The sequence below is a fragment of the Elaeis guineensis genome, chromosome 9, assembly GCF_000442705.2.
Source record: "Elaeis guineensis isolate ETL-2024a chromosome 9, EG11, whole genome shotgun sequence".
Lineage (NCBI taxonomy): Eukaryota > Viridiplantae > Streptophyta > Magnoliopsida > Arecales > Arecaceae > Elaeis > Elaeis guineensis.
The window spans coordinates 23,095,649-23,115,739 of NC_026001.2; the positions used below are offsets into that span (position 1 = coordinate 23,095,649).

At 38.2% G+C, this 20,091-nt stretch overlaps 1 protein-coding gene across 1 annotated transcript; it reads left to right on the forward strand.

Annotated features, from left to right (window-relative positions):
- Positions 1-323: 323 nt before the first annotated feature.
- On the forward strand, positions 324-19,947 carry LOC105051333 (uncharacterized). Its single transcript, XM_073243013.1, is given in 8 exon segments — positions 324-603; positions 801-1,762; positions 15,592-15,702; positions 15,789-15,837; positions 15,840-16,372; positions 16,374-17,584; positions 18,913-18,985; positions 19,310-19,947. Coding segments are annotated over 8 exon segments (3,645 nt in total). The 3' UTR covers positions 19,736-19,947.
- The last annotated feature ends 144 nt before the right edge of the window (positions 19,948-20,091 follow it).

Sequence of the window (20,091 nt, forward strand, 5' to 3'; positions counted from 1 at the left end):
ATGAAGAGGAGTATGACGAACCCGGAGATGATGATGGTGTGGAGGAACACCCATGACAAAGGCGGCAGCAAAGGGGTTTGGGAGACAATATTAAGATGAGGATCCCATCCTTTAAAGGAACCAGCTCACCCGAAGAATATCTGGAATGGGTGCAACGTGTGGAGAAGGTCTTTGAATGTCAAGACTATTCTGAGGTAAAAAAATGTAAACTTGCTGCCCTTGAATTCACTGATTATGCTAATCTTTGGTGGGAGAATGTGAAAGCTCAGCGTAGGAGGGATGGAGAAGAGGAGATCTGGAACTGGAGGCTTATGAAGCGGATCATGGAGAAGCGATTTGTCCCTCAATATTATAAGCAGGAGCTGTACATCAAGTTACAAAGCTTGAGACAAGGAGGGATGTGTGTTGAGGATTATGTCAAAGAATTTGAGATGCTGATGGTGAGATGCGATTTGCGAGAACCTCAAGAACAGACCATTGCAAGGTTCTTAGGAGGCTTGAATAAGGAGATTGCTGATACGGTGGAGTTGCAATCTTATGTGTTCCTTGACGATGTGATCAAACTTGCTGTTAAGGTGGAGAGACAGCGCAAGCGTGGTGCAAGTAAGCCAAGTAAGACTACCAACTCATCTTCCTTTCACCATGGTCCGTCCCTAAGACGGTGCCAAAACAAGTAGAAAAAGATGATTCTAGCAAGCGAGTCACAGATACGGCCAAAGAAAAAGAGGTGGAAAATTCACAACCTCCCAGACGAAGTCGAGATATCAAGTGTTTCAAGTGTCTTGGTTACGGTCATATAGCCTCTGAATGTCCAAACAAGAGGGTGATGTTCATTCGAGAGTCACAAGAAGAAATTGAAAGTGAAGATGAGGCTATTTTGGAAGAGGTAAAAGAAGATTATGTGGAGTTTGTAGATGAAGGAAAGTTGTTGGTTATTCGTCGCAACCTGAACCTACAAGCCAAAGTGGATGATGAGCAGCGCAAAAATATCTTCCATACCAGGTGCACCATCCATGATAAGGTATGTGGTGTTATCATTGATGGAGGTAGCTGTACCAATGTGGCTTCTACTATTTTGATAGAAAAACTTAATTTGGTGACTATGAAGCATCCCCATCCCTATAGATTGCAATGGCTTACTGACGATGGTGATGTGAAGGTTACAAAGCAGGTTGTAGTACCTTTCTCTATTGGCAAGTCCTACAAAGATGAGGTTGTTTGTGATGTGGTTCCTATGAAAGCCAGCCATCTTCTTTTGGGAAGGCCTTGGCAGTACGATCGGAGGGCTATTCATGACGGCTTCAAAAACACCTATTCATTTGCCAAGAATGGGAAGAACATAGTGTTGGCACCACTTAGCCCGCAACAGGTCCAGAAGGATCAGCTTGTGATTGAAAAGGGCAAGAAAGAGAATCTATTTGCCAACAAGGGAGAAGTGAAGCGAGTTTTGACTAACCATGAAATTATTTTTGTTCTTGTAGCTAAGCAGGTTCCAAGTGAAGAAGTCTCCCTTCCACCGCAAATGAAGGAGATCTTGGAGGAATTTATAGATGTGTTCCCTGAAGAATTACCAAAAGGATTGCCACCAATCAGAGGGATCGAGCATCAGATTGATCTCATTCCAGGGTTTGCCCTACCAAATAGACCAGCCTATAGATGCAATCCCGAGGAGGCCAAAGAGTTGCAGCGGCAAGTTGCGGATCTTTTGGAGAAGGGTTATGTGAGGGAGTCTATGAGCCCATGTTCAGTACCAGCTTTGTTGGTACTAAAGAAGGATGGATCTATGCGGATGTGCGTGGATAGTAGGGCGATAAACAAGATCACAATAAAATATCGCTATCCAATCCCGTGACTGGATGATATGCTTGATGAGTTGCATGGAGCTAAGGTCTTCTCAAAAATAGACCTTAGGAGCGGATACCATCAGATTCGCATGAAGGAAGGTGATGAATGGAAGACCGCATTCAAGACCAAGTTCGGATTGTATGAGTGGACGGTCATGCCATTTGGCTTGTCCAACGCACCTAGCACATTCATGAGATTGATGAATCATGTGCTGCGATCGCATAGTCTTTCTTGGCTATGTTGTGTCACAACATGGAGTGGAAGTTGATGAGGAAGACTTGGATTTGAGGGCAAATCCTACTCAACAAGGGAGAAATGATGTGCACCATCATGAAGAAAGAGATGATCACATGCCATATATGGATCCAAGAGCCAAATTGATGATTTTACTCACATACGTAGGAGCATGATATGGTGCGAATCAGATTTGGTAGGAATTTGAAAGGAATTATTGCTTGGAAAAAAAGTCGAGTTTAGAAGCTTGTTATGTTCTTCCTAATTCACCATGATCTCCAGCCAGCATCATTTTCATAATAGCAAGACGCAATCAAGGTTGTTTTGTTCTTCCTAATTCACCATGATCTCCAGCCACCATCATTTCCATAGTAGCAAGATGCAGCCAAAGTTATTTTGTTCTTCCTAATTCACCATGATCTCCAGCCACCATAATTTTCATAGTAGCAAGATACGGCCACTATTATTTTCTTTGTAGCAAGATATAGCCATCATCATTTCTATGATAGTCAAATTCTGTTATTTCCTTCCATTTACTGAATGTTTTATGTTCCCTCTCTTATCTATATAAAGGGAGGCGACCTATGTATTCAATTCAGATTTCAATGAATGAAAATGAGTGTTGCTGATTTCTCTTATCTAACCCCTGTGTGTTAGTGGCGAGTTATAAACCCTAGAACTTATCACTCACATTCTTCTTTTCTTGAGTGTGGCGTTCTACCCCTTTGTGATCTGATTGTGGCGATTTTCTTATCAATCAGATTTCAAAGGTTTCTTTTTTTTTTCTCTCTCTTTTTCTGTGCTCCAATCTTTATTCTTACCTATACAAGATAGTTATTTAGGCCTGGGCACATCAATAAAGGAGCCATAAATTAATAAATCTTGCTTAATAAACTACCTCAAGTCAAGTAACCCATATTAGGTATGAAGCACCATGTACGCCTAAAGTTTTGTGTTGGCATAGCATTGCTTGTAGTCCTCTAATCTTTTTTTTTTTTAATAAATATAATATCTTCGACAGAGCAAAAAAGTAAGATAATATATGGGAAGCACAAATACTTCAAACCACATGTTGTGTCCATACAAAGTTTTAGATCCCGTGGGACGAGGCCATCCTGAATTTTTTATGGAATGGGATGTGCCGCCATCTCGCCCTGTCTCGACACTTGGAATAGAGGATGTTCTAAGATGTTTCGATTGGGATGCTGGACCGCTAGCGGGACGAAACTATCTCAACACATGGGATGGTACCCTATCTCAGTGTCCCGTGGGACATCCCATTGGGACCTAAATCCTTTTATGTCCATATAGTATATATGTATCGCATACCAATACTTGTTGGATACTTCTTGGATACGTGCCCAATAAGCATGTTAAGAATCCTCTTTTTCAAGATTAGAAAGCACTTCAGTTACTTCTTGGATACTTTATACCTCCAAAAATGAGAGGGAGGATGGCTTTCTAATTTGTTGATATTAATATTAAAATATAAAGTGTAGATCATAGTATATGGAATAATAACTAGCGGTGAGCTTGTAAAAGTTATTTCTACTGGATAAAGCATGGACTACATTATTTTGATAGCCTACTACACATGAACACTTTTTCTTTATATGTATATATGTTTTGTATGGACTTATGTACATATAAAATGCATAAATATATATTGATAAATTTACGTGCATTTGTGTATGTATTTCTTGATGTACCCTAGCTGCATTGTATCCTAATATTTCAAGATTTGTTCTATTAACATGTCTGTATTGTTTTGTAGCCATCTCCTATATTTGTGTCCATGCTTCGAAGGATAGCATGCAACGAATCAACATTTCCTTAGGCTCATAGCATAGGGAACTGAATTTCAATCAAGTTCTTAGTGCATTACCCTTGCTTTGCAAGTTCCTTTCATGTCCTTGTTGTATCCAGCAGGCAAATTTTTAAACACATACGAACATGCATGAATGGCTCATTTGTTATATTTGTATGCATATAATCAGATAAGCATTTCAGAATCCGATTACATAAGTCTCAATATATTATATCCCTTTTCTAAGATAATGGGCCTTGGTTATGTGGTAAAGTACCTTTGCTTTGTGCGCACGTGTTCCTACCATGAAAATGGACCTACCAATTGTTACTGGAGTCTGTTGGACAAGTCATTAATCATCTTTGGGAGAAGCAATGATTTCCATAAAAACTTCTTAGTACATGCTATTGATTTTTTATATCATTGTCCATTGACATGCCAACATGAGCGTCTTAATTTACTCTTTTCTTAAAGAACACAATACCTTTCATTATTGGAGCATATATAAAAGAAATTGAAGACATATTAGATGCAAAAGTCAAGCCACATATAGGTGCCATTGTAATTCTATGGTTCCAAATTATTTTAGCTTTCTTTTCCCTTCCAAATGAAGGATTTTAATGCATGGTGATTAGATGAGCTATACAACACAGGTGATATTTGATGTGAAATCTTTCTTAGAACATGATATTAACACCTGGTCAACCATTCAGCCATGGGACCACATTGTATCTTAGCTACTATATGCTATGAGGCCATAATGAAGTTTAGGCTGCAAGGTAGCCTCGCAAATCTAGGTTGAGATCTGTTCCAAATTACAAACTTTTGGAAGTATTGGGATTGGCTGGCAAGATGATTTGGTCATCATTTCAAATCCATACACTCAAATCTTTACTTCATATTTTAATATTAACATCATAAACTTCAAATTGACCATTCATAAGATTTTAAATCCCATGAGGCGGGGCCGTCCCTATTTTTTCATGGAACGGGACGCATCGCCGTCCCACACCGTCCCGATATTTGGGACAGAGGATGTCTCAAGGCATCCCGATCGGGATGCTGGGATGCTAACGGGACGGCCTGTCCTAATATATGGGATGGTACCCCATCTCGGTGTCCCACGAGACGTCCCGCTGGGATCTGAATCCTATTTCACAATCAAAAGGTTAACATGAAAAAAAGAGACAAAAGCTTTCGCCTCATTTTTCAAGGTATCAGGTAAGTATCTTAAGCGTACCCAAGAAGTATCTGCTTGTTTTTTTAATTTTGAAAAGTACGGCACTTAACACAAGTATCAAATTTATATCTGAGAAGTGTCCAACAGGTATTGGTACTAATACGGATATGGCATGTGATTTGAAGTATCCATGCTTCTTAAAAACAAATAGTGATTTAAACAAATCTTATTTATCGATAGCCTTGGAGCAATCAATCGAGTATTGATTATGTGATAGCCCAAACCAACCCAGCCCAGCAGATCAAGGCCCAAAAAAAAAAAAAAAAAAAAAAAAGGAAAACAGGGGATTCAAATCGGGAAGAAGACTCCCCGTAGGAGTCTTCTTCTCCGGCGATTCCCGGGCAAAATAGGACTCCTAGGACCCCTCGGAGTCCTAGGGTGCTCTATAAGAAGATCCTCTCCCTCTTGAGACCGATCATTGGCTTCCTCCCTCTCTCTTTCTCTCTGATTTCCTCGAATTAGAGCCGCGGACACCGTTCGATTCTCGCCATAATTGCTCGCCGGCGATGTCTCCGGAGGCTGAGGTAAGTCTCCTTCTTCTTCCCTTCCTTCTTCCCCTTCCTCCCATGCTTCTGTGCGCGGCTGCCGGCGACGAGAGTCGCCGATTTCCGAACGGGAAAGAGACCCTGTTTTTGAACTTTTTTCTTTGGATTTTCCGGCGCCGGCGATCGAAATTGATCGCCGGCCACGCCCCTCCGTGACCGGGGGAGTGGCCCCCATCGGCCGCCGGCCTCTGCCGCGGCGGCCGTGGCCTCAACGGCCCGGCAAAACATGGGCCACGCCGGTCCTCTGTTCCGGCGTGGGAAGAACCAGGAAAAAAAAAAAAAAGAAGAAAAGAAGAAAAAGAAGAAAAAGAAAAAGAAGAAAAAGAAAAGAGAAAGAAGGAAAAAGAGAAAAAGAAAAAGAAAAGAAAAAAAAAAGAAGAAAAGAAAAGAAAGAAAAGAAAAAAAAAGAAAATAATAATAATAATAATAATAAAATATATATATATATATATATATATATGAACAAATAAGTAAGTAAATAAATAAATAAATAATTGAAATTGATGAGAGAGAGAGTTTCTCTCTCTTCACTTCAGTCTGAACCCTGACTTTCTCTCTCTAGAATTAGACTTTCTCTCTCTACTTTCTCTCTCTAGAATTCTCTCTCTAGATTATTTCTCTCTCCTAAGATTTCTAGAATTTTGAGAAGAATGATGATGAATTTAAATGATCCTCGTGATGGATTTTTGATCCGTGATCGTCGGACGGTACACCGACACCCACTTTGATCAGATCAAGTATTTTTAGATTTTATTTCTCATGATCTTATTGAATTGTCCACGTGATAATCTTAGCATGATTTGATCTGATCGATCGAATTTGTTGAATCATATTGTCTGAAGAATTCAAGATGAGTTTTCTCTCTCTAGAATTTTCTCTCTCTAAAATATTCTCTCTCTTGATTGATTCTCTCTCTAAAAAAAAGGTTAGTGAATGAAGAAATTTCTTTTAATAAGTCTGATCTGATTCTAATGAAGAACCCTGATCCATGATTGTCAGACAACGTACTGGCACCCACCCTAATCAGACCATGAATCTTTAGATTTGATCATCCATGATTCCGATCTAGCCATGACTTGATTTGATCACATTGATTTCACCAATCGAGATATTGGACCCATCGTAATGTTGGATTGTGTCACCTGATCAATTCGAATTGTACCTCATGAATTCTCTCTCCTCTGATTTTCTCTCTCCACTTGATTTTATGAAATCGATGAAGAAACCTTGGTCCTATCACTTCGAATCCGATTTGATCTGATAGTCAAACTTTGGATCGTTTAGGTCCTAATTAGATTTTGATTAGATGAAATTAGATGATTGGACCCAATCTAAACCGTTGAAATATAGTATTCGTATTCCTTCTAATTATTCAAATTGATTCTGTATAGGATTGTGGATGTTTGATCATGGGATATCGCGATATGATCTACGAATAGAATTTTTGGAAGAAAATTTATAGAATTTTATGGATTTATTGGAATGCGTTCGAGGTAAGTAGTGTTTTACTTTTACTGAATTTATCTGGTAAATTATGAATTAAATAAATTTATGCATGCTTGTGATTGAAATTATTTATTGAAATAATTGTTGGAATTATTTATGATGAAAGTTAATTGTAGAAAATTGTTTATGATTGATGTTATTTGCTGAGCAATTATTATATATGATCTCAAAGAATGTTATAATTGATTTGACTCGAATATCAATTAATTTTATTATTCTTGAAAATAATATATGAATTGAAAGACAATATGAAGTCGACAACCTGACTGTGTTGAGGACCCCACCAATGGGGGCATATACGTTGGCAATTGACTGTCCTAAGGATTTATATCGCCAGTGAGACCAGCGACATGTCGCCAGATAGACCAGCGACAAAAACCGCCAGTTAGACCAGCGGTTCCCAAAGGACTTGGCTACCAGATGATTCGTAGCCCACCGCAAGCAGATACGCGGTATTATGACCCTGCCACAGGGATAATGTGGTCATAGTCATGGTTGGTAAGAAGAATTTAAGAAATTGATGAATTTAAGAAGAAAAGCATAATTGGAAATTATGACGAATTGACTTTTATATATGATTGACAGTATGAATATGGTTTCATGAAATTACATATTGATTTGTTATGCATGGTATTATTTGCCTGATTATTCAGTTAAAGGTATACACTGCTTACTGGGCTATTTAGCTCATGATAAGTTTTATGTTTTTCTTACAGATCCAGAAAATTAGCATGATGCGGGATTTCGGTTGGGAGAGCGATTAGAGGTGGAGTTAACTCATTGATTTAGGATTTTCTCAGAATTGATTCAAGACCTTTAGTTTTGTTTTAGTATTGAATTGTCAGACAGTTACTTTCTTTTGAACACTTAGTTTTGATTTGTATATTGAACCAATGTTTGATTATTGAATGAAAAAAAAAATATATTTAACTATTTGTGAAGATATCATGATGAGATGCCTTGCATGCTTATGGGAAAAGTATTCTATAAGTATGCGGCGGTTGCCATGACCCTCGACTCACAATCTCGGGTCGGGAGCGTGACAATTAATATGGTATCAGAGCATAAGTGGATAAATTATGACATATAGAAATTGACATAGTATGAGTGTAGGTGGGTAAACATTAGGAATATTGGGACGTTAGAGTATGAACACCATAATAAACCCATCCTAACAAATAGATCAATGAATCTAATAAGGTTCTACTACTACAAGGTTACCATGCCTCCCGTAGAATGACAAGAACTACTCAAGAAATTGCAAGAGAGAGCACAATCAAATGATACACAAGGGCAGAAAAATAAAAACATCAAAAGATCAGCTAAGGGAGCAGTAGACAATAAGACTCAACAGATTGATGGTGAGCCGTGCTCCAGATGTGGCAAAAATCATGCAGATAAGGATTGCTATTGGAATACAGGTGCTTGTTTCAAATGTGGTCAGAAAGATCATAAAATTGCTAGCCGCCCGTTAAATACTGAAAATCTAGTTGGCCAAAGAACTCATGAAGGACAACATAAGGGTGGCGGACCGAATTCAAAAAACCCAGGGAAGAGTTTATGCGCTTACTCAACAGAATCTACAGGCTTCCAATACAATGGTGACAGGTATGAAAAATTTCGAGGATGAAATTTCTTTTTAGGGGTGAAGAATGTGATAGCCCAAACCAACCCAGCCCAGCAGATCAAGGCCCAAAAAAAAAAAAAAAAAAAAAGGAAAACAAGGGATTCAAACCGGGAAGAAGACTCCCGGTAGGAGTCTTCTTCTCCGGCGATTCCCGGGCAAAATAGGACTCCTAGGACCCCTCGAAGTCCTAGGGTGCTCTATAAGAAGATCCTCTCCCTCTTGAGACCGATCATTGGCTTCCTCCCTCTCTCTTTCTCTCCAATTTCCTCGAATTAGAGCCGCGGACACCGTTCGATTCTCGCCGTAATTGCTCGCCGGCGAGGTCTCCGGAGGCTGAGGTAAGTCTCCTTCTTCTTCCCTTCCTTCTTCCCCTTCCTCCCATGCTTCTGTGCGCGGCTGCCGGCGACGAGAGTCACCGATTTCCGAACGGGAAAGAGACCCTGTTTTTGAACTTTTTTCTTTGGATTTTCTGGCGCCGGCGATCAGAATTGATCACCGGCCACGCCCCTCCGTGACCGGGGGAGTGGCCCCCATCGGCCGTCAGCCTCCGCCGCGGTGGCCGTGGCCTGAACGGCCCGGCAAAACATGGGCCACGCCGTTCCTCTGTTCCGGCGTGGGAAGAACCAGGAAAAAAAAAAAAAGAAGAAAAGAAGAAAAAGAAGAAAAAGGAAAAGAAGAAAAAGAAAAGAGAAAGAAGGAAAAAGAGAAAAAGAAAAAGAAAAGAAAAAAAAAAAGAAAAGAAAAGAAAAGAAAAAAAAGAAAATAATAATAATAATAATAATAAAATATATATATATATATATTTATATATATATATATATATATATATATATATATATATATATATATATATATATATATATATATATGAACAAATAAGTAAGTAAATAAATAAATAAATAAATAAATAAAAAATTGAAATTGATGAGAGAGAGAGTTTCTCTCTCTTCTCTCTCTTCACTTCAGTCTGAACCCTGACTTTCTCTCTCTAGAATTAGACTTTCTCTCTCTACTTTCTCTCTCTAGATTATTTCTCTCTTAAGATTTCTAAAATTTTGAGAAGAATGATGATGAATTTAAATGATCCTCGTGATGGATTTTTGATCCGTGATCGTCGGACGGTACACCGACATCCACTTTGATCAGATCAAGTATTTTTAGATTTTATTTCTCATAATCTTATTGAATTGTCCACATGATAATCTTAGCATGATTTGATCTGATCGATCGAATTTGTTGAATCATATTGTCTGAAGAATTCAAGATGAGTTTTCTCTCTCTAGAATTTTCTCTCTCTAGAATTTTCTCTCTCTAAAATATTCTCTCTCTTGATTGATTCTCTCTCTAAAAAAAAGGTTAGTGAATGAAGAAATTTCTTTTAATAAGTCTGATCTGATTCTAATGAAGAACCCTGATCCATGATTGTCAGACAACGTACTGGCACCCACCCTAATCAGACCATGAATCTTTAGATTTGATCATCCATGATTCCGATCTAGCCATGACTTGATTTGATCACATTGATTTCACCAATCGAGATATTGGACCCATCGTAATGTTGGATTGTGTCACCTGATCAATTCGAATTGTACCTCATGAATTCTCTCTCCTCTGATTTTCTCTCTCCACTTGATTTTATGAAATCGATGAAGAAACCTTGGTCCTATCACTTCGAATCCGATTTGATCTGATAGTCAAACTTTGGATCGTTTAGGTCCTAATTAGATTTTGATTAGATGAAATTAGATGATCGGATCCAATCTAAACCGTTGAAATATAGTATTCGTATTCTTTCTAATTATTCAAATTGATTCTGTATAGGATTGTGGATGTTTGATCATGGGATATCACGATATGATCTACGAACAGAATTTTTGGAAGAAAATTTATAGAATTTTATGGATTTATTGGAATGCGTTCGAGGTAAATAGTGTTTTACTTTTACTGAATTTATCTGGTAAATTATGAATTAAATAAATTTATGTATGCTTGTGATTGAAATTATTTATTGAAATAATTGTTGGAATTATTTATGATGAAAGTTAATTGTAGAAAATTGTTTATGATTGATGTTATTTGCTGAGCAATTATTATATATGATCTCAAAGAATGTTATAATTGATTTGACTCGAATATCAATTAATTTTATTATTCTTGAAAATAATATATGAATTGGAAGACAATATGAAATTGACAACCTGACTGTATTGAGGACCCCGCCAATGGGGGCATATACGTTGGCAATTGACTGTCCTGAGGATTTATATCGCCAGTGAGACCAGCGACATGTCGCCAGATAGACCAGCGATAAAAACCGCCAGTTAGACCAGCGGTTCCCAAAGGACTTGGCTGCCAGATGATTCGCAGCCCACCGCAAGCAAATACGCGGTATTATGACCCTGCCACAGGGATAATGTGGTCATAGTCATGGTTGGTAAGAAGAATTTAAGAAATTGATGAATTTAAGAAGAAAAGTATAATTGGAAATTATGACGAATTGACTTTTATATATGATTGACAGTATGAATATGGTTTCATGAAATTACATATTGATTTGTTATGCATGGTATTATTTGCCTGATTATTCAGTTAAAGGTATACACTGCTTACTGGGCTATTTAGCTCATGATAAGTTTTATGTTTTTCTTACAGATCCAGAAAATTAGCATGATGCGGGATTTCGGTTGGGAGAGCGATTAGAGGTGGAGTTAACTCATTGATTTAGGATTTTCTCAGAATTGATTCAAGACCTTTAGTTTTTTTTTAGTATTGACTTGTCAAACAGTTACTTTCTTTTGAACACTTAGTTTTGATTTGTATATTGAACCAAGGTTTGATTATTGAATGAAAAAAAAAAATATTTAACTATTTATGAAGATATCATGATGAGATGCCTTGCATGCTTATGGGAAAAGTATTCTATAAGTATGCGGCGGTTGCCATGACCCTCGACTCACAATCTCGGGTCAGGGGCGTGACAATTAATATGGTATCAGAGCATAAGTGGATAAATTATGACACATAGAAATTGACATAGTATGAGTGTAGGTGGGTAAACATTAGGAATATTGGGACGTTAGAGTATGAACACCATAATAAACCCATCCTAACAAATAGATCAATGAATCTAATAAGGTTCTACTACTACAAGGTTACCATGCCTCCCCGTAGAATGACAAGAACTACTCAAGAAATTGCAAGAGAGAGCACAATCAAATGATACACAAGGGCAGAAAAATAAAAACATCAAAAGATCAGCTAAGGGAGCAGTAGACAATAAGACTCAACAGATTGATGGTGAGCCGTGCTCCAGATGTAGCAAAAATCATGCAGATAAGGATTGCTATTGGAATACAGGTGCTTGTTTCAAATGTGGTCAGAAGGATCATAAAATTGCTAGCCGCCCGTTAAATACTGAAAATCTAGTTGGCCAAAGAACTCATGAAGGACAACATAAGGGTGGCGGACCGAATTCAAAAAACCCAGGGAAGAGTTTATGCGCTTACTCAACAGAATCCACAGGCTTCCAATACAATGGTGACAGGTATGAAAAATTTCGAGGACAAAATTTTTTTTTAGGGGTGAAGAATGTGATAGCCCAAACCAACCCAGCCCAGCAGATCAAGGCCCAAAAAAAAAAAAAAAAAAAAAGGAAAACAGGGGATTCAAACCGGGAAGAAGACTCCCGGTAGGAGTCTTCTTCTCCGACGATTTCCGGGCAAAATAGGACTCCTAGGACCCCTCGGAGTCCTAGGGTGCTCTATAAGAAGATCCTCTCCCTCTTGAGACCGATCATTGGCTTCCTCCCTCTCTCTTTCTCTCCGATTTTCTCGAATTAGAGCCGCGGACACCGTTCGATTCTCGCCGTAATTGCTCGCCGGCGAGGTCTCCGGAGGCTGAGGTAAGTCTCCTTCTTCTTCCCTTCCTTCTTCCCCTTCCTCCCATGCTTCTGTGCGCGGCTGCCGGCGACGAGAGTCGCCGATTTCCGAACGGGAAAGAGACCCTGTTTTTGAACTTTTTTCTTTGGATTTCCGACGCCGGCGATCGGAATTGATCGTCGGCCACGCCCCTCCGTGACCGGGGGAGTGGCCCCCGTCGGCCGCCGGCCTCCGCCACGGCGGCCGTGGCCTGAACGGCCCGGCAAAACATGGGCCACGCCGTTCCTCTGTTCCGGCGTGGGAAGAACCAGGAAAAAAAAAAAAGAAGAAAAGAAGAAAAAGAAGAAAAAGAAAAAGAAGAAAAAGAAAAGAGAAAGAAGGAAAAAGAGAAAAAGAAAAAGAAAAGAAAAAAAAAGAAGAAAAGAAAAGAAAAGAAAAAAAAGAAAATAATAATAATAATAAAAATAATATATATATATATATATTTATATATATATATATATATATATGAACAAATAAGTAAGTAAATAAATAAATAAATAAATAAATAAAAAATTGAAATTGATGAGAGAGAGTTTCTCTCTCTTCTCTCTCTTCACTTCAGTCTGAACCCTGACTTTCTCTCTCTAGAATTAGACTTTCTCTCTCTACTTTCTCTCTCTAGATTATTTCTCTCTTAAGATTTTTAAAATTTTGAGAAGAATGATGATGAATTTAAATGATCCTCGTGATGGATTTTTGATCCGTGATCGTCGGACGGTACACCGACATCCACTTTGATCAGATCAAGTATTTTTAGATTTTATTTCTCATAATCTTATTGAATTGTCCACATGATAATCTTAGCATGATTTGATCTGATCGATCGAATTTGTTGAATCATATTGTCTGAAGAATTCAAGATGAGTTTTCTCTCTCTAGAATTTTCTCTCTCTAAAATTTTCTCTCTCTAAAATATTCTCTCTCTTGATTGATTCTCTCTCTAAAAAAAAGGTTAGTGAATGAAGAAATTTCTTTTAATAAGTCTGATCTGATTCTAATGAAGAACCCTGATCCATGATTGTCAGACAACGTACTGGCACCCACCCTGATCAGACCATGAATCTTTAGATTTGATCATCCATGATTCCGATCTAGCCATGACTTGATTTGATCACATTGATTTCACCAATCGAGATATTGGACCCATCGTAATGTTGGATTGTGTCACCTGATCAATTCGAATTGTACCTCATGAATTCTCTCTCCTCTGATTTTCTCTCTCCATTTGATTTTATGAAATCGATGAAGAAACCTTGGTCCTATCACTTCGAATCCGATTTGATCTGATAGTCAAACTTTGGATCGTTTAGGTCCTAATTAGATTTTGATTAGATGAAATTAGATGATCGGACCCAATCTAAACCGTTGAAAAATAGTATTCGTATTCTTTCTAATTATTCAAATTGATTCTGTATAGGATTGTGGATGTTTGATCATGGGATATCACGATATGATCTACGAACAGAATTTTTGGAAGAAAATTTATAGAATTTTATGGATTTATTGGAATGCGTTCGAGGTAAGTAGTGTTTTACTTTTACTGAATTTATCTGATAAATTATGAATTAAATAAATTTATGCATGCTTGTGATTGAAATTATTTATTGAAATAATTGTTGGAATTATTTATGATGAAAGTTAATTATAGAAAATTATTTATGATTGATGTTATTTGCTGAGCAATTATTATATATGATCTCAAAGAATGTTATAATTGATTTGACTCGAATATCAATTAATTTTATTATTCTTGAAAATAATATATGAATTGGAAGACAATATGAAATTGACAACCTGACTGTGTTGAGGACCCCGCCAATGGGGGCATATACGTTGGCAATTGACTGTCCTGAGGATTTATGTCACCAGTGAGACCAGCGACATGTCGCCAGATAGACCAGCGACAAAAACCGCCAGTTAGACCAGCGGTTCCCAAAGGACTTGACTGCCAAATGATTCGCAACCCACCGCAAGCAGATATGCGGTATTATGACCTTGCCACAGGGATAATGTGGTCATAGTCATGGTTGGTAAGAAGAATTTAAGAAATTGATGAATTTAAGAAGAAAAGCATAATTGGAAATTATGACGAATTGACTTTTATATATGATTGACAGTATGAATATGGTTTCATGAAATTATATATTGATTTGTTATGCATGGTATTATTTGCCTGATTATTCAGTTAAAGGTATACACTGCTTACTGGGCTATTTAGCTCATGATAAGTTTTATGTTTTTCTTACAGATCCAGAAAATTAGCATGATGCGGGATTTTGGTTGGGAGAGCGATTAGAGGTGGAGTTAACTCATTGATTTAGGATTTTCTCAGAATTGATTCAAGACCTTTAGTTTTGTTTTAGTATTGACTTGTCAGACAGTTACTTTCTCTTGAACACTTAGTTTTGATATGTATATTGAACCAAGGTTTGATTATTGAATGAAAAAAATATATATATATTTAACTATTTATGAAGATATCATGATGAGATGCCTTGCATGCTTATGGGAAAAGTATTCTATAAGTATGCGGCGGTTGCCATGACCCTCGACTCACAATCTCGGGTCGGGGGCGTGACAGATTAATACATATGATATCATCTGTTGAGACTACTTGAAAACAGTTCTCCTGTTCAGAAATACAATGTTCCATTTTTCCTGGAGGTTCTTTTTTTGCCTGTCAATGTTATAATCCTTTATTTGGGTCGATGTTTCAACTTAGTGCATTCAAACATCTTGGCTAGCACCAAATTGCCTAAGTTTTTTTTGGATTTCTCGTCTGCCTTTTCAGTGCCTACCATTGTGTCATCATCTAATTTATGTAACTTACTCCAGCTGACTTGTAAGCCATGGATTTGTTTTGTTAGGTGGCAGGTTTATGCATACTTGAAAATGATAAAGACAGGCTGCATGCTCCTGACCTTCACCAGTTTATTCTCCAAAAGAAGGCTTCCCTACCAAAGTCTTCTCTTCAGTTAGTATGTTTAATCCCCAATTTTGTACGCCCAACTAAATAACATGATTTATATAATGCTTGCCTTATATGAATTTATGTTGTCCGCAGCTGTCATCCACTCTGGAGGGCCATAGTCAACTTCTCTCATCTTTGAAGGAACCTATGGCTTGTGCATACATAGTCGAGCAGATTGTTTGCGATGCAGCATTGATGATGATAATCAAAGAGCAAAGAAGCTTAGATTAAGCAGAAAGGATGCTGAAATCCAGTCACCAAAACCGAGGTCACCTGTTACTGCACATGATGGTGGCACAGTGACCTTGCAAGAAGATCATCCTGGATCTGCACAGCATGTGAATAAGCGGAATGTTTCACATGGCGAGAGGATTAATTTTAGCAGTGGTGAAATCGAGCCACTAATACAAACTTTAGCTGCTTCAGCTCCTGATGGTGGTAAATTCAATTTGAAACTAGGTTCTTCTAGACTTGGAAAAGGTGGTGAAATCCAGCCACTCAGACAAACTTCAGCTGCACCACCTTCTGATCGTAATGATGTAAACTTGCAAAAGGATTCTTCTGGACTTGGACGGTATTTGCCCAAGCAGAACATGCCTGATGCTGGTAGTAGTCACTTACATCAAGACATTGGTAGTACTGGTGGTGATACCATTCAATTGTTGAAAGATTACTCAAAGTCTTCAAAATGCAACTTCAGATAGAAGTACAAAGAATGTGAATCCAGCATCCGGCAAGACAGACTTATTTTCTGGTGTGCCAAGTGTGATATCACAGGCATCAAGTGATAGCGACGGTGCTTGTGATGTTCCTTCTGATTTTAATCTTTGTGATGTCTTTGATAACGAGAAGCACCGCTTACTGACTTCTCAAAGCCTTGCAAATCATGATTCTGTTACTGGGGATTGGACAGAACAGGGCCTATGTATAAACTGCGATAATGGTGGTCAATTGTTAAGTTGTAGTGCCAGTGGCTGTTCAATAGGTGTCCATGAAAGCTGTTTGGGAGCATTTGTTAAAGTTGAGAAGACTTGTCTTTTCTACTTCCCTTTCTGTTCATTTAGAAGAGCTGCTATTGCATATTGCAAAGCCAGGGAAAAGCTTTCATCAGCCAAGAAAGCCCTTTCAGTTTTTCTTGGAAAGGATCCTATTCCTGGGCATCGAAAGGAACAATCATCTCCAAAAGTTCATAGAGAAACAAGTCAAGCAGATGTTGCTGGAAATTTGAGTCATCAGTCAGCTGTCCCTCACGCAGACAAGCTGAATGTGAGCTTTTCAATAGCACAAGAAAAACACCAGCAAATAGAAGTTACCAAGGTTTGTGATAAAGCCGAGCTGTGCGGTAACCAAATGGATAATCCATCTGGTGTTGAGGGATGTGATGTGTCTCATAATCCAGTGGAAAATAAACATGATAAGATGTTCAAGAAAGTTAGCTTCCCTGAATCTGAGGATGCTGATACCATCATCAATGTGGAGAATGAATTAGGCAATAACAGTGAACATGTTTGGGTGGCAGAGCACCAGCAACCAACAGAACCTCAAGAAGGAATTGATAATGGTAAGTTACCCTGTGAGGATAGGGATACATCTACTGTTGTACATGCTTATGACGTTTCCAAAGCTAAGCAAAACAGTAACATTGATTCAGCTGATGATCATTTACATACACAGCACTTGAAAAATCAAGGGCAAGTAGAAGCTTTTCTTGACCATGATACCGGCCATAAATCACCATCTCCACAAACCAGTGAGAAGCACTGTGAGAGTAGAAGACAGGATGCTGCTGTAGGTGAGGCATGTCATCCCCAAGGAACAGTAGGAGACCAGGGCTGGAACGACGCTTCACCGGGCAAAAATTTAAAGTACAGATATCGATCCAAGCATTAGTAAGTATTCTGAATTTATTACACCTGAGGGGAAACTTTCTCTTTATCTCTAATTGCAATTTCTTGTGATTACACCTAATTGCATTTTATCTCATCAATCCCTACTAGTGCAAATAATTTTTCATTGAATGCTATATGTAGACAACCTACACCTGTTTTGCCTAAATTACCGCATGGAGTGTGAGCATAATATATGTTCTTCAAAAGAAATCCCAGTGGGCCATCATTACAACAATGGAGTGTAGGGGAAAAAAGAACACTGTGTTTGAGCTACACTAATAGAGGGTTAATGAAGCAAACATCCTAGCTTGTATTATATTAATGGAGCCTAGATGATAATGAGGCTGCCGTGTTTGTGTTTATTTTGTACTAGCATTTGGCGCGAGTGCTGCATGTCTGACCTAAGAGTGAAGAGTATTGGATGGATGGCTGATATGTCTTATTGTAAGATGGATGGCTGTTGTGCTGTGTAGCTCAAGATTTTTTTTCCCCTATTATGTAATTGATAAGTCCACCAACACGCTTGGTTGGTGCACTTCTCTTTTCATTCTTGTAGGTAAAGCAAGAGAGAGTTAAAACCAAGAGGTACATACTTGCTCCTGGGGTTCTAATATCTAATTTAGGGGAAGGGGGAGAGGCAGTGGGTTTGGTTATTATCTCTGTGTCCCTCTTTATTTTCTTGGATGGGCTAGTCTTTTAGACAAGAATCCAGTTGTTAGATAAGAATGGAGTGGCTAAGGATGTGGAGTCACTCGGGGGACGAGAAATCCCCATAAGAGTATGCTTTATTTATGTCGTTGGAGACATTTGAATGTGCTATTCTTTTTGGCCTTTTAGTTGGTATGATCTGATCGGGCAGGGATGCTACTGTCATAGTATTTTTCTCTTTGCAAACTTTTGCAAATGTGTGAACCCACAAAATTTGAAGTCTGCAAAATTCTTATGAAGAAACCCATGATACTACCCTCACATGCCTTACTAAATAATTTCTTGCAACTTTGATCGAGAATCTCTTTGTTTCTCCCAGCAATCACACAACCACTTAGTGACACCTTTGCACTTCATCCAGGCCTCTTTATTTATATAGATATGCCTTCATCTGTTTGTCTCTCCTTCCATATAAATATATGAAAAACTTTTTACTTTTTGGTCCTCAAATGTGCGTTTTTGGTCCTTTAGAATCATGGATTCTTCTCACAGCTATTGAGTTAATTTTGGAACCTGGTTCTGTTATTAAGTTCATTTTTCGGAGGCTGGAAAGCAGCAAACAGTCTTTTCTGTATGCGTTGGTTAGTGAAGATTGACTTTGCCTTTATTCTGTTTTGCAGTTCAAACCCAATAATTCCTTCTGGCAGGCGAAAGAAACTTGCTTGGACTGTCCAGGAGGAAGAAGCTCTGAAGGTATACATTCTTTGATCTCACCTTATTTCTAGTGATGCTGAACATGGTGATATCTGGGTTGTGACTTTGGTCCTGTCTGAAGCATTGCAACTTGTGAAGGACGAGTATTTCAGGCTTCAACTTGCTTTGTACTGTGAAGCTCGTCCCTATTTTTGGGTGCTAGGAAATGAATGTTTAGTCATGACAAAATTCTTTGGTTTATTTATACTTTTATTAAGGTTTCTACGCACCTGTTTTCTAACCCTTAGGCATTTGAAATAGCAATGTTTCACCTAAGTAGCTCGATAGCATTTGCCATACTAAAGAGCAGTTTTACTATTGCAGGATGCAGTGCAGAAATTTTCTGTAAATAGTGATGGTACTCTTCCATGGACAAAAATTTTGGAATTTGGTTGCCGTGTATTTCACAAAACACATCAACCTGGTGACCTGAAAGACAAGTGGAGGAACATTCAGATCAGTGTTCGCTGTATCAGGCTGAACCGCTTGATATGTGGCATATCGAGCTGGACCGATGGTCAGCCAATCCGATTTGAGAGGTTTTTTCGAAAAACTCCTTCGAACCGTTCGGTTTGGTACGGTTCGGATCCATACCATCCAAAATTGAGCGGTATGGACCGATACAGTTTGGTTCGGTATGAATCGAACCATACCGACATTGGCACATGCAAAAAAGGAGGGCGGGGGAGTGGGGTGGGGAGTAGGGCTGGGCTGTCTTTTAGTGGCAGCTCAGGTGATTTAGTTCTCTGAGAAGCTCTCGAACTTCTCAGAGAACTCTCGAGGCTCTCAATGAAACCATCGAGATGCCGAAAAAAAAAGAAAAAAGAAAAAAATTTCATCAAATTACAGCATTGGTTGGAGGAGACGTTGATTTTTGATTGGAAGTAAGGTAATGTGTTATTATTTTAGTAAATATTTTATTTTTTATATTTTTATTGTTAAAAATAGGATAAGAACGAGGAAGTATGAAAATAAGAGGTAATCATGTCAAAATTTTGTGATTATGGTATGATTTAATTATATGTGATAGATCTTTGGAATATCTACATGATGACACTAAAATTATTAATTTTTATTATTTATATATTTTTTTAAATATTTATATA